Here is a 15,974-nt window from a genome sequence, read left to right as displayed (position 1 = left end):
CATTGAAGTACAAAAGCATTTCTTTATTCAGCTACTCCCACTATTGCCTATTGTTTGGAAATTAGTTTTTCATTAGCAAATTTCATAACATAAGCCCTCCTCCTCTTTTTGCAATTAAAAACCATACATGTTTATCTTTTCCAGCTCTGCTGCTTTAGAAAAACAATAATAATAAAACAAGCTATGAAACTGTTAATTGTTGGCAAATTTACAGCATGGGCATATAACGAATATGAGACCATGAATGTGGTGTCGTCTCTACAAAGCCCTCTGAATGCCAAGGACATTCCAGTACGGGAATTTTTAGTAGCTCTTCAGAACTTTTAGTTTGGCGTGTAAGGTGCTGAGGGCCTGGAAAACTTGCGCACTTTAGCTCAGAGGATTTTCCATTCAGCAGCGAAGAGTTCTCAAACCTCTTGAATTCCTTTGGACTCATTCTTATCTCTGCTGGGAAATTAAGGCTTCCCACACATACAGACCACTCAGTTGAAATCCTTCATTGTTCTACAAAAAGTTATTTATTAGTTGTGCATACTGTCCTTTTTTTTCTGAATTTTCTATAAAAATGTCTATAAAAATGTTTTGTAGCAGCTGTCCTTATAATTGGAAATCACTGTACTAACCGCTTGAAGAGATGTAAAAATAACACAACTCAGACAGTCCTCACTGAAAATCAGTCTTCAGGAATGAACAAGACTGATACTGAGACTCCTCGTACTAACCTACCTGCAAATCATGAACAATGTTTTTCTGTCCCTGTTGATTTGCTGAAGATAATGCAAAATTGCCAGGACAACTTAAAAAACACATTGAATAAGGAGGGTTTGGGAACGGTTTGTAATGCAAGCAGGGTGTACCTAACTTGAAGGGTAATTTGTTTGCTTGGATAAGGTGGAAAATATTAGCATTTTCTGTATCTATTCAATTTATTGAAGTCAAGTCCAACCTATATATTTATCACCCTTCTTAGTTGTATATTTTGTCACTTCGGGCATTTACTAATTAGAAAATTAGAGAAATCGGTGAATAGAAGCTGTCCTGCTTCCATTTTTACCTATAGTTTAATTAAATTTTATACAAAAGCAAAATACCAAGCGCACCTGTGTGTTGTGTAAAGTACATCAAATTATGAACTTCTGTGCTTTTAGGAACACAACACATTGAAAAAAAAAACAAACACAAAGAAAAAAGCTCCTGTTTTTAGTACAGAGCAACTGTAGGTTTAGGAGGTTTTACTTTTTTGCCCAGCTAGCTGGCTTCAGCGCCAGTGTTGCAGACAATGTTGTACACTCACATCTTGCCATCTGGTCTCGTCCTCTTTCAGCTGGTTGTGTATGTTCTGCAGTTTTTCATGGCGAGCTTTGCTGTGAGGCTGAGACACAGCTTCTTCTTCACATCTCATGTCAAACATGCTCACGCTCCTAAATGATGAGGGAATAGTAAGAAGGGCAGTGTTATTTATAAGCTTAAGTTCCCTCAGGTTTGTTAGAGCTAAAGCCACATGAGGGTGCTGCAGCAGAATCAGACACCTGCACCGTTAGGAAGCTCCCAAAAGCAGCAGTCCCCTAGAAGGACCAGTGAGCAGCGATATGACTTCCACGCAGCACTTCAGGCAATATACTCCTCAATTTTCTCTTGCTTTCGTTAGCCAGCAGTACCTTTATTTCTCACTAAGAAGCGTTACTAAAAATAACGCTCCATCAGTAGCTGTTGTTAAAATCGTTGTATTCAGAGCTGAGGTCAGAATATTTAACTTTTTGAAGATGTTTCCCACTGAGCTTTCACTGACCTCTCCAGTTATACTGCAGACAGCAGCTTCCATTTTACCGTAAAACAAGAGAGGCTTGAGAAGTACACTGCAGGCAGCATGGCTGGCTAAATGCTACAGAAACCCGGAGAGCCTGCCCAGAGAAGTCCATGCAACACAAACAGCATGTTGCTTCCTCCTCTCCCTTCCCTGCCTCCAAGGAACTCAATGCTATCAGCACCAACTTATTAATCCAGCCAACCTAACAAAGGCAAAGCCGACTGTACAACAAACAATCGTAATCAGGACAGAACAGTTTCTTCATACACATGCTATTTCTGTCCCTGACCTTTGGAAAGCTAAAGGAAAAAAAGGTCATGGTTTGATATTATACAGCCATTCATATTATTTAAAGATCTCCACATGTAGATAATGGACTTACTACTCCCCCGTACTACCTATTATTAGTAAGACATGACCTCAGTTGTGCCATTAAAAGCAAAAAAGCAAAAAGAAAAAAGCCATGCAGCTCCACACGAGGTAATTTCGCAGCAGTCTTCAAATGATCATCTGTAGCTTTAGGTGAGCCGACTAGCAGGAGAAGCACCAAATGAAGACAAAATTGTAGGCAACTGTGTACGCAGTAATCAAAGTGAATACACGCGGAAAGCTGTGCTTATACATATTTAGCTGTCATTTTATTCAGGCAAGCAAAGATGTGAGCAACCCACTCTATAGGGAAAACTGAAAGGTCTGGACAGTGGATGGAAAAGGACATGCACAGATCCCATCCCGTTAGTAGGCATTTATGCAGAAACGAAAGGCAGAACACACACCCTACTGCCTTTAAGCCCAAACAGTGAGGTTAGCGTATTACCACGCTTCATCCCTTAAACAGAGTGCTGAGGAGGGGTACTTTGGGATTCTCTGCGGGTAATTTGGGGGTTGCATTGCTCAGGATTAGATTGGAGCACTCTTAAATAACAGAAGAGAGAGCAAGTTTTGCTGTTGTTTTAAAAACTAAAAGCCTACTAATGAACATTTAAATACCAGCCGTATTTTGCAAACTGCTGAGGTAGGTTGGGAGACGAATAACATAATAAAGCCACTGTCGCTGTTTTTTTTCCAGTTTAAGTGCTTTTGAAACTTAGAGTAAGAAAAGCCTTTAGTGTTAACTATTTGCTTACTGGGTCTAACTGGTTGTGTAGCTCCCTTCTTGTACCTTTCCCTCATGTCGAAGAATATTTCATTCACATAAAGTAGAAGAAAACAGAAGACCTGAAACGCTGGTAACTGGTTGTAGTGCATGAGGACTAGTCCTTGGTCATTTGGGGTGGGAGAATAAAGATACTTTCAACTAGGAGTCCTGACCTCCTAATGAAAGGCTAGTATTTTTTCCCTGCATTCACTCAGGGTACACAAAGATGGCAAAACGAAGGTTTTACGGCTATTAATAATGCAATAAAAAGGCACTCTGGAAAAAGCTTCGACCTACAGTAGGAATGAAACCATGCACTACAACCCCATACGAACCTTCTATTCTAGTCGTCACCTCACGCTGCTCACCCTTCACTGCCGTGGATAAGGCACCGGATAGGTTCAACCTGTCATCAGCCTAACGCCAGCTCTGCGGTAACACGCTACCGTGCCCATCTGGCTTCCCGAGAGAGCAGTCTGACGGAGTCATCTCAAAGCACTGTTCTCTGCTCTGACCAGCGCCCAACAGCCATTATCGAGAGCCACCTCATTTCCTCAGGACATGGAAAAGGCCACCTGAAAGGCCTACGTCGGTTTCTCTGCCTGACACATTCATCCTTAGAAGAAAATTGAGGCCAAAACTCTCTGGGCTTCTGTCAGAAGACACTTTGGCTATGAGTCTGACATCATTTCTTCCGATTTCTTTCTTACGTAAGCTACGGATGACTCCAGTCTGCAACTATCACCTGCATGAAAAGAGCTAGATTTACGTCTTCCTTCAACCGCCTGCCAGGTCACAGGCACACAGTTGGGGAGATGTTACAGTACAGAATTCCTGACCATGATTTTTCTGCCATGAGCAAGGCTCTGGGGATTGCATCCAAACTCTGGAAGCGACAGGCCCTTCTGCTGACCAGCGTACCACATCTGCTGTTTTAACACAGATCTGGGAAAAAACTGTGCAGACCAACCTATTTTGAATGGCTGGGTCTTTGGGATAATGTGATTTTTTAAGTTACACTACTATATTCTTGCAAATTACAGGGTTTTTTTGTTAGAGTTATAATACAGTAATATTTTTTTTTAATAAAAATTTGAAGCACGAGATAAAAACATCTTCATAGACTTGAGAGTTCAGACCATTTAATTTAAGAGTCTGATCTACAGTAAAAAATCTTTTTATGAGAGTATGTTAAAATCCTTATGCAAAGCATTTATTATGTGGCTGCATTACCATTTATAAACATACTAAGACTTAAGAAACCCCAACAAAACATAAAAAAGAGACAGGCTGGCTAAAGGATCAGACTCTAGTAAACAAATACTCAAACTTCTCATACCACTATAACTGAATTGTTGGGCTTAAAGTATAAAGCATAAGCCTAAATGAACACTGGGTTGTCACACTGCCACCAGAACTCAGCCCATCTCCTAGGGAGGCGTGGGACTGGTCAGCAGCAACCCCTTAGCTATAGGGGAGGCAACTGCAAGGGGAAGAGAGAGATGCACTGCATTTCAACCATATCGAGTTAGCCTTCTTGTGCCTCTCCCCCTTCAGAAGAGACCACATTGCCAGCACTTTACCACATAACAGCATGCCCAGCTACACCACTCTGTATTTTTTGCTCTACATTTTGCGAAATCTGATCTGGAGAGAAACGAAGATGCCCCAGGATATCACCACAGTCCCTGCCAGGTCTAACATGGCTCCCACTTCTAGACTGGGCAGAACGTAACAGGAATTGGAAAGTGACAGGAATTGGAAACCCGACAGAGGGCCACAGGAAGGTCTGGGGAATGGAGAAAGGGGAAAGAGAACCATGAGCAACCTCTTGCTGCCCCCCAGTAGAAAACTATTATCTTATGCAGTGTTCACATTGTTGTACTAAGCCTGTAATTATGTCTGGGGAGTCTCCAAGCAATCACAGCGCCTAGTCAGGGTTGTCTCCTTTCCTCCAAGTTACACTGAATATTGCTTTTTCGGGAGCTGGAGACAGCCCTGGGCTGCTGTCACAACCCGACAGCCACTAACCAGCGAGGGGAACTCTGTCAGCCTAACAAGGGGGTTTCTAGGTTCTGCTGCTGCAATAAATAGCACTGGGTCTAGGGCTCAGTTCAAGGCACGGTTTTCAAAGAAGACTTGACAAACATTTTGGAAGCATTTTAAATGTCAGCTCAATTTATTTTTCCTACTTGTGAGCCACATTTTATTAGAGTCTTCCTAAGTACTTCATCTTCAGGAGGAAAAACACAATCTTACATTTATAAGAAATTTAAAGACAATTTAAAAAGTAGTTGCTCTGTAAGCTGTAGCACATCTGGCAAGGATGATAATAAGGCTTGAACATTTATTGTTTTGCCGTTTAAAACAAAATTAGAATCGATGTGCAATAAACATTATTTATTTGCATCCTTGCTATTCTTACATTACACAACCAAACACGTTGTGATGCCCCTTTGAAGGCATCTCCATGTACTTTCTCTCATCTTTGCATTTAATACAGATGCGCAAAACTGTGCGGAAACGTGAACAAATCAATCATACAAGTAACGCTTTATGAAATGGCAGGAAAGACTCCACTGTAAAGTACAGTATTTCTGTGTTGCTATGCTAGTTATACCTCATCTCTTGATTTGATTGAAAAGATTTCTACTTCTTGAAAATGATCACATTTACTCTGTGGGCAGAGGACAAGGGCTTTGCACGGCATAAAGGAAATACATCTGCGTAGTACAGGTCTTGTAAAGAATATTCAGTCCGTGATTCTAGCCTTTATCATTAGAGGAAAGGTTGAAAAATATATATGAGTCTCTGCATATACTTGTTATTAAAATGAAACAAGAAAACCCTCTCTGCCATTTCTATTTTGTGATTTAATCCGGGAGACAAGAGAAGGTCATATGCATTTCTGTGAATAGAAGGATATTAAAGACACTATTATGTGGGTAGTCCCCAACTATTTCTTTGCTTCTAAATGACTGCACTTTGTAAGTGAGAATAGCTAATACATTCACAGAGCTGTTTAAATGACATTGCATATTATTCTGAACTACAGTTCACATGCATCCACACACAATAAAAACGTTTAAGTGCAATAAATGTCCCAGTCCTACTACTTTTGCAAAATGTAAGGCATTGAGGTGAAGAGCTTAAAATTTAAGTTTAGTATATTATTAAATTACTCCCAACCTAGAAGGGATTCAAGAGAAAGATTTTAAAAGACAATAAAGGAACAGCTAAAGATATATTTTCCTGATAATTATTCTGAAGATCACAATGAATTTTATTGTACTTTGGGTTTTCCTTTTTCTTCCTGGTTGAGTTGTACAGGTCACACTTCGTTTTTTTTCCCAACACCCAACCCAGATTCAACCCAACTGTCCTTACCCACAACTGATTAGAGGCAATGGAAATTCAGAAGAAAAACAAAAGAAAAGAAAAAAAAAAAAGGGAAAAAAAAAGTGAAAAAAAAGAAGAAATAAGGCTTTAAGCAACAGCTGCATATTAGTGTTATGCTCAGTTTTTATGGGTTTTTATATATAAATTATTTTTAGCTGCAATGTAAGCCATATTGCATTCAATTTTTCAGTGCTTTTCTGAAAAATTTATTTGCTGGAACACTGCAAAATAATAATGAGGCATCAACTGCATTTTAAATTAGTAGAAAGACTGGAAAGCATGCAGTGTAAGTTGTTTAAAACAGAATCTTGTGAACACAAGACAACTTACTCTGCGTCATCAGACACAGCAGTTCTGGGGCCGAATCTACAAGACCAAATACAAAATTAGAGTGTTGGTAAATACAGTAAATAGTAATTGCAACTGGACCCATCCAATTTGGGTAACATTTCCTTGAACATCCAACCTGTACTACTAAAGCATACCAACAGAGAACCAACCATGCTGTTCAGAGATAATGTACTCGATACACAAAACTTACCTAATCATCTGATGGTCAAACTGCCCAAGAAAACTGCCCATCCCTCCCTGACTAATACCCCCATTGTAAAAATGTACTACAGCATACCTAAACTGGGTTTAGAAAATAGTTAATGAAAATAGACAATGTATTGACATTTACATTAAGTGGCTCACATGCAATGAATGGAGACAAAACTGAACAGTTACATTCCACAGTAGTGCTCAAATCACCATTATAGTAGGGTAATTTTTTTTTTTTTGTGAAGCTGAAAAAAAGGTACTGGTAATACACATGTCAGTGTGTCATTCACTGAAGCGTCTGTCTTGTTCTGAGTCATGCAAATGCCATGTTTGTATCTGGGATTTATCATAAAAGAACATGAAGTACAAAAGTTGACACTGCAGCACTTTTGAATCATAGAGAAGCAAGACACACATCTCTGAAGATGCCCAGCAGAGTCCAGTTGAACCTCTGCTACTCATAAGCTATTTTTTTTATTCACATAAACAATGCAATCAAATATTTGCTTTCATTAGCTGTAGAAAAGAAAACAATACATTATACAGATATTCTTTTGGTTCTCAAAAGTGTGTACTGGCATACAACATTTTAGTTTGGACTAAAAACACACCAAGCAAAGCAAAATCTGAATTCTGAAGTGTGCACACAGTAGGAGAGCAAGGGGTGTACAAGCTGCGTGGTTCACACCATACAGAGCTCACGTTTGCAGATGCTCATCCTTGGCTGACAATGTTTCATTTTTGTTTTCCTCAGGAACCTCCTGAAGCTTAGACGTTTGATCAAGGCGGACTTCATTAAGGTTATGTTCACCCACTTGGGCAGTACAACTATTATCATCTTGTCTGGCAGGGGGGAGATCACATCTTTCCTGCTCTTGCTGCTCGTGTTGAGGTAGCATTACAGGTTTTTCAGAGCTAGTACTGCAGACTTGTGGACATTTTTCAGGCCTGAGTGAGCCAAAGGCAGCAGTGCAAAGAAATGTATTAAGCAACATTTGAAAAATCACATATACATAATGGAAAGCATAACTGTAAGTTATCAAAAAAACTCACAAACCAAAACAGCTAATAGCTGACAAGCTAAATGAGACAGGTGCCCAAAACTTAATAGAGTCAAATGCTTGTACTTCCATTCTCCCATGCCAGTAACATAGATTTCCCTGGACAACCTGAAAAATTAAAGCTTTATGTACATATTCAACCTAAGGTCACTTCAACATCAAACCACTGTTCAGTTCTACAGTAGGTGACAGTGTTTTTCTTCTCCTGGCTGACCTGTACATCAGTTTTTCATTTGCGTATGCGCAGGTGCACGTGTATCCTTCCCTTCTCATGTACTTCGAAAAGGCTGAGGAGCGAGAACTTTCCGGTCTCACCTGCACGTGGCTCAACCAGCCACTGCATAACTCTGTTCTGAGGCTTACCCCTCCAACGTCCCCACGTAGCCCTGCTCATCTGAACAAAGACACCAAACCTTATCGGGGGGAGCTCGTTCCAGAGTCGTCTTTTCCTGTTTGGGAGTCACTGGCACTGGCTAAGCTATAGACAAGCATCTAATCTACCATGTCCAGCACCTTGATTCTTGCTGGAAATACTTTTAATGATTAGCTCATATTTAATCAGAAAACTCTACACATGTAACACAATCTTGCTGTATCTATCTATTGTCACATGCTATTAGTTTTGCATCTGCTAGATCTCTGGTCTGAGTCTTCAGACAGCTCTACCAAAAGGGCCAGAAAACCTGTGCTGCCTATCAGAGCTGTTTGAGCAGGAAGAGTCAGCACAGGTTTAAGACGCAGTACGGAATAAACCTCTGCTGGGCCAACAGCAACTCTTCTAGATCAGGAGATCTAGACAAGCAGTCCACAGGACTCACTACAAGGGAAAGAGAGAAGCAACTTTCTTACCTCACAGTTTTCTTTTCAAGTTCTCTAGCTGTGCCCTGCTTAGTCTGCTGCTTTGAAAATGGCATGGGAAGGAACTGTTTAACACTTGGCCCCGGCTGTTTGAGAAAAGCTCCAGTTCTTCTGGCCAGCATGTCATCTCTTTGCGGGTCTGGAAATTTCACTTTGTTTTCTGTTCCACCACTCTGCTGATGAGGGATTTCAAGCTGTTCTTGGCTCTCTTCTCGTGTTACAGTGCTGCTCAGAGAGACAAGTGACACTGTTCCGTGATAATGTTCACTTGCACAGCCCCCAGGCCAGCAGCTGCTGAGGCAACGTGGGGTACTATTACTCAAAACACAGCTGCAGCGTGATGGACAAGTAGGCATCTTCAGCTACAGCGCAGGGAATGAGAGCAAGAGGAAACTAAACCGAGTGCCACGCTTATGTAGGAGATATGTTAGAAGTTGGGGATTGCATAAAAATATATGCAAGGAATCGTTCGCTTAGAAGCTGGCATAACAGTCTGGAGACTGCAAAAGAAATCCCCCCAAAAGATGAAAGACTGTTTTCATGCTGAACGGCAATTAACAATTGAAGTACTTAAATATTATGAAAGAAAACAGACTGTTTTATGTTCATAGGATACATTCTTGTAAGTAATTTCATAAAACAGAGCACATGCCATGATGAATGAGTAAAACACATCTTTAAAGGCTGCGTGAAGAATGGAATAACATTGCTGACTGATCTCAGCTCACACCACACACAAACCAGGCATGAAGCTCAGAGGGATCTGCTGCTTCTGTTCTCTGACCTTTCTGCTTCCCGTGGAGTCTTCAAATCCTTCTCACGAGCTACTGCCTCCCCTTGCCGTTGCCGCAGCAGATGAGGAGTTACTGGCAGGGGAGGGCAATGCATATGAACGGGGCTCGTGGTACGCCTCTGGAATGTCCCCATCCTTCTAACCAACATATCATCTCTCTCAATGTCTGGCAAATGCTCATCGCGTTCTTCCTCGGTGCTTTCTTGCAGTTTGTTTGAACTGCACAGGGTTTGCTTCTCAGAGACGATGGCAGTGGCAGGGATGGGTGATAGCGCTCTCCTGCAACATTCTTCTGTACCTGACTTTGCTACCTCACTGGCAAAGAGGTGGTGAGGAGGGGTGAGACAGACAAAACGTTCCCAGGTCAAATGAGGCATAAGAGCTAAGTCCTTCAACTCAGTTCGCAAATGTTTTATAAACACACAAACTTAACTGAATGAATTGCTTGCTAAATGCACTCATTAAAAACTCTCACTACAGCCACAGACTAAGCAATTAAAGAAAAGCCAAATAAACGTAAGCTCTACTAATATGTTAACTTCCCCGAGCTGCAATTCTCTTCCAGATAAACACCAGAAACACAGAACACCAACACACCTCGGTCTCAGCATTACATCTTCAAAAAGCAAGTAAATCCATTAGGACTGAAGAAAGCATGTTTTGAACACCACTAAGGCCAGAAAGCTGAACGCCAAATCCCTAACGTATTGAAAGCAGGCGGAGAAAAGCTGCGGGAGTTCAAGCAGCAGAGGGCTTTAAAGATAGCTCGGGTTCTGAGATACCAGTGGTTTCACTGATAGCCAGAAACGTTGAGGTAAGCTGTCAGAAAACATATGCACAGCGTTGTTTTGCACAAGCCTAAACACATTAAGGGACTGTGGAAGCGTCAGATGACTTCTGAACAAGGCCGTGCGTGTCAACAGCTCTTTGGTATGTGCCACAGTCCACCCCCATGCAGAGCAGCCTCTTGCAATACCAGGGCTCGCTTCCAGCTGAGCAGTGCTTCCTACGCCACACCAATACCTGGGCTCGTTCTGTGCCTTAGATGCTTCATCAAAACGGAGCCTGCCAGCAGTGGCTGAAGGAGAGCTTTCAACACCAGAGGGAATCCCCACGCTGTCTTTGCGGCTTTCCTCTTCTGCTTCACCCCTGCGGGAAGCCCTGCCAATGCTGAGCCTGTCCCATTTCTGTTGATCGATCTCAGTTACCGGCCCAAAATGCACGAACTTCTGCTTGGGGCTACCAGCCTTTTTGTTTGCTCTGGCTTTGCGGACAGCAAAATCGTCGCAGGCTGCTGCTTTCACTGTGACTTCAGCTGGTGGAGGAGTGTCACTGGGACATTTGAGATCTTCTTCACTAGTCAGAATGAGGAATAAAAGAGTCCCCCCCAAATGAGACCCCAGAATAAAGCAAATTAAATGCTCCTAAGTTTTTAAAGGGGTTTTATTTTAAAATTCAAGGACACAGGTACAGAGAGGTGAGGCACACTGTGGCCTGACAAATAAAATCCAAAGATACCAAGGACCAAAGATACTGTTTACCTGCTGGGAAAACATCTATGAAAGTCCTTCCTTAGAGGAAGGACCATAGCATAAAAATATTTCCAGAATTAATACTTTACCCTAAAAAAAGCCATAGTTCCCTGATGCAGACCCAGGCCGTGCGCTACATGGGACTGTGCAGCACCAGTACACCCCACCCGTCATGTGGGGGTGCCAGTGGCACGAGAGCACCAGGAAGGGCAACTCACTTATCCTGCAAAAAGGGCACTGAATCTTGATTTGAAGGTTGCCTTTAATAATTCACCTCCAAAGTAATGGGGAAACTAATAATATTTTTGAGACGAGAGAGTGATTGATTCTCGGTGGTTTGTATTAGAGCTGAAATTCCACACAGTGACCACATTGTTAGGAGAGCACCTGAACAGATGGCGACCTCTAATTGGAAAATGGCATGCGCCTAAACAGGAAAGCCAGGAGTTTTTACCCTTTCCTATTGGAGTCACAAATCACCTGCATTCATTAGAGTCCATCTCCACAGGGAAATAGCCTAGAATAACGCCTTTATACCAGCTCCCTTTGTGGAGAGTTAGTTTACAACACAAGCATCTCTACGCCATACAACAAGGCTCCTGCAACTTCTGCTTTAGTGACAGATTGCACTGGTATATTTACTCAGCACAGTAAAATACCATGCAGATATATTAGCTCAGGTCTCAAAAGCAGTACAGGCACGTTAATGCAGAGATGCTGATCCTCAGTTAAAGCCCTCAGGGTATAATGCCCCAAGTCCTGCAGATAGCTCGGTTAGCAGCACTACATGGACCTTTCTGCTGGTCAACCTCCAGCAGCTTCACAGCGGACTGATCCACAAGACAAAAGGAACCTTCCTGGGATGACAGCAAAAGCATCCAAAGGCAGAGCTACTACGAAACTGGATTTTTCTTCATAATGGACACACTTCCATTTCCCGATAGACAGCATCCCTACATAGATTTTTGGACTCCTCCTGAAAATCTAGGTAGGTAAAGACTTGCTTTCATCAAGGCATTCTGCAAGGTTAAAAACACAAGCACACACAAAAGGATTGTGACAAAATAAACACGCTTCTTAGGGTGCCAGTCCTGTCCACAGGAAGCACAGGATGACACCATACCTGGGCTCCCCTGACAGTTTCAATCTTTTCCAGGTCTCCAAATCTGCTTTTGTTATAGACGCATTCACAAAAACCGTATCTTCTTGAAGCTGAGGAAGGACACTCTGAGATTTCCGTTTAGCCAAATCGTCTCTCTCAGTATCAGGCACTTTCACTTCTTCTTCCTCCTCTGACTTATTCTTCTCAGTTTTCAGAGGTGTATTCTCTTTGTGCATCACTAGTTGCCTTGCTGCTGCTACGTGCACCTGGCTTCCTCTAATTTAACACACATTCCATTTCAGCAAGAGAAGATATTTTGAGGGAGCAATGATAAATCAGTGTCATTAGAAGAGGTTCAGAGCACAGGAAGATAAAACTGAATTTATAAGAAGATTATTTTACATTTATTTTAGGAAGTAAACATGAGAAGTTGATCATCAAGTGATTCTACCTAACACTATCCTGCTCATGCACTATTGAGACCACTTCATTTCAAGACTTCTGTTCCTACCTCGAGCAACAAAAACCTTGGAGTTATTCCTGTATCAAGCATTTCTGCAATAAGCCTTCCCTTAAATAGTTACAAATATCTCATTTCCATAATATTAGTGAAGTGAATTCAAGTTTTGCTCACAAACATACTACAGAGTTTCTTTGATCTTAGAGTCATGTCAATAGCATTAGAATATTAAAATCTGGTTATGTGTTCTTCAGATGCTGTGCCAAACAACTCATTACAAAATGTTAATGTAATCAAATTACCAGCAACCAAAAGGCAAGTTATGCATTACTGAAAAGAGCTACTAGATATTCAAAGAACATTTCTGAATGTATCAGCAATTACATTCAGGATCCCCTGTAATGTGTATATAGGGGTTTTACCTAGGATCACTTCTCTTTGCACAAATAAATTTAAAAAACTGTTTCCTGAAAATGGTGCATACCTAGCAGATACCTATATTCAGCAATTTCCTAAAGGTCTGTATCACTGAGTTGAAGAAAGATTTTTTAGTCCAAAATGTTGTAAGCCATGCTCCATTTCTAAAAACAATACTATGCAAGAAACAATAGGTTTGTGTGTGACAATTCAGTGCAGTATAGCAGGCACGGGTATGCAGTGCATTAACTAATGACTTAGATCTGAGTCCATGATTTATGCGGAGTATTAAAAGGGTATTAGATGAAAAAATTGCATCCAAAAGCATGCTTCTAAAATGTTCAGCAAAAGAGGGAACTGATGTGCAAACATATCTTTAAAGTTTATTGTCCACTACTCACACTCATGAGCTGCCTCAACTTGGACAAAGAAATTGTCTGGTTGTTGTTATTTTACACGCAGTCAATTTAAGCTCATGGTCCTGATACTCTAACACAAACTTACAGTAGGTAATCTGTATCTCTTTTTTGTTCACTTTATGATAAAGCATTTGCATTACTTTACCCTGAATTTTTTTTTGTACTCCAGACAGCTTTAGCCTTACAAAGCAACACGAAATTAAGCATTATAATAGAAAAAGAAAGACCATGAATGCACACCTTGCATGTTCCTGCTTTTCCACCTGCAATGGCTTTTTATTGTCTTCCAGTTTACCTTTATCTTTATTTGTGTAGGGTCCAATTATAAAGGAGTTAAATGGAACTATGTGTTTGGGCTGATTCATTCTGGCTCTCCGGGTGGCAAAGTCATCCTTTTCTAAATCGGGAAGTCTACTCGCTGCTTCATCTTCCGAACCGGAATCCTTCCTTTGATAACGTGTCATGAAGGGGTTCTCCTTGCGAAGGATGATGTCTGGGGTGCTTCCATTGTCTTCACATGCTTGTGTTTTACTGATACAGAGCAAAAGTAAAGAGAGCTCTTGATGCACGAGGGGAGGGAGAGTGGACCGGCAACACACACCTCCAGGTCATAAAACAAGCACAGATAATGAAATACATTCCAGGCTATTGTTAGATTTGGCAAAGACTTGTTAAAAAAAAAATCATATACAGGTAACAAATCTGCAAGGACTTCATACAGAAATCAGTAACGTTAGATCTTTACTTATTTTAGTGACAGCTAGAAGAAAAAGAACTTGTTTACCATACTATGTGAATGTAGTACTGTAAATGGCAGTGTTAAGCTTCTTGAACACTTCAAAGAAAGAAAGATTTGATGCAAATACCTGATCCCTGGCCAACGCTGAATCCTGAAATACCAGATAATATCTGGCACATTTTCATCTTAATGGCTCTTTTTTTCTTTCTTTCTTTTTTTTTTTTAATACCTGAGTAATCACTGAGGCTGCATGCCCTAATATTCTTAACTTTTTTTTCTTTTTCATGAACATTCGTGCTTGATTCTTTCCCCCTGAATAAGCCCTCTGTGCTGATGCTGACATACAATAGGGTGTTGAGTCTGCTAGAGATAGTAGCGTGCTGGCACACAGTGCCATCTGCCTTGGTCACAAACGACAGCAACACCAACACAACCTCGTTGCCACTGAAGATTACAATGATAAAGACCCTTGACAGCTGGTGCCCAGAAAGAATAAGCTTATTTTAACTTGCATCAGTCAATATTCTTAGCTAAACTGAAGAGACAGATGGCAAGAGCTAGGACAACCTCACGTTTGAAAACTAAATTGTATTCAATTATATTTTGAAAGTTGGATATTGAATATTAGAATGTTCCGTGTAGTACTTTTGTAGGCTGCAAATATCTCACTTTTCCTCCTTCTTACAGCACACCTTGCTATACAAAGGAATAAAAAGGTATCACATCAGATTAAACAAACTGATATTAAGAAAGAAAATCTAAACCACTCAGGGGCTGTGTCAAGTCTCTTTTCTACTTTAGAAAACACTACAGCTATAATTAACTGTGTTTCTAAACATTATAAAGTCCTACACACTCCCTGTACACACCACTTACTTCATGGCTTCAGCTGCCCTTTCAAAGTATTGCTAAACAAGCTCTAGAGAAAATATACTGATCTAAAGCAGCTGAACTCTTCCTCAAGTTTTACGCACAAGAGAACAGATACCTAGAAGTCATATGCACTGGGAACTGTTCTGCCAAATAAGCCAGGGAATATGATTAACTTGATTAATTTTTAACCAGACTTCACTACAGGTACCATTACTCATTTCTGAAAACTAATAATTTGGAAATAATTTTCAGAACTCTGGCCATGAAGAACACGTATAAAATCACGCAGTACTCCATTAAATCATGTTCATATTTACTTCTTAAATGAAGATCCATAAGATGAATATTTTTTGTCTGGTAAGGTTGGGGGTATTGTTTTATACTTTCAGTTTCTAAGAATTATGTATAATCAAGTGATTATTCAGTAAAACTAATGAATTCTTCGAGTCTCATGTCTATCAATGCTATTGAGCATCAAACGTACTATTTCTGAGATGGGTGGGTGTTTTCAGCTACAAAAAAATAGGGACTTAAAATATTTAAAAGAACAACTATGAGTCACTGTAATGAATAACTGGAGAACTTAGGGCTTTTAGTATGTAACTAGGCTTCCACAATTGTTTCTAGGTTAAGAATATTTTCCATTCATTTACGTTTTGTTTTTACTGAAGTCAGAGATCAGCTGTGATGTTTTGGGGTCTCCTGAATTCAGTGTGCGACAGTTTCAGAAGTGCCTTTTAAGGTCATTTTACCATAAAGATAGCAAAGAGCATAGACGTGAAGCTTGCAATGTGTATTTGCCAATCGTTCCTGCACACCCAGCTCCAGCCTTT

General features: G+C 40.7%; 1 protein-coding gene across 18 annotated transcripts in view; it reads right to left on the bottom strand.

Annotated features, from left to right (window-relative positions):
* Positions 1 to 15,974, bottom strand: part of LIMCH1 (LIM and calponin homology domains 1) — a 177,423-nt gene that overhangs the window by 35,471 nt on the left and 125,978 nt on the right. For all 18 annotated transcript variants that reach the window (XM_066995787.1, XM_066995794.1, XM_066995797.1 and 15 more), the window contains 8 exons: positions 13,770 to 14,060; positions 12,255 to 12,509; positions 10,623 to 10,955; positions 9,591 to 9,914; positions 8,798 to 9,031; positions 7,590 to 7,835; positions 6,675 to 6,710; positions 1,295 to 1,421 (listed from right to left, as the gene is read on the bottom strand). In XM_066995787.1, the coding sequence (XP_066851888.1) occupies positions 1,295 to 1,421; positions 6,675 to 6,710; positions 7,590 to 7,835; positions 8,798 to 9,031; positions 9,591 to 9,914; positions 10,623 to 10,955; positions 12,255 to 12,509; positions 13,770 to 14,060 (1,846 nt within the window). The remainder of the gene's footprint in view (positions 1 to 1,294; positions 1,422 to 6,674; positions 6,711 to 7,589; positions 7,836 to 8,797; positions 9,032 to 9,590; positions 9,915 to 10,622; positions 10,956 to 12,254; positions 12,510 to 13,769; positions 14,061 to 15,974) is intronic.

Source organism: Anser cygnoides, chromosome 4 (genome assembly GCF_040182565.1).
Source record: "Anser cygnoides isolate HZ-2024a breed goose chromosome 4, Taihu_goose_T2T_genome, whole genome shotgun sequence".
NCBI classification, from domain to species: domain Eukaryota; kingdom Metazoa; phylum Chordata; class Aves; order Anseriformes; family Anatidae; genus Anser; species Anser cygnoides.
The sequence above is the reverse complement of the archived record's forward strand: the minus strand, read 5'-3'. Positions and strand labels throughout refer to the sequence as shown.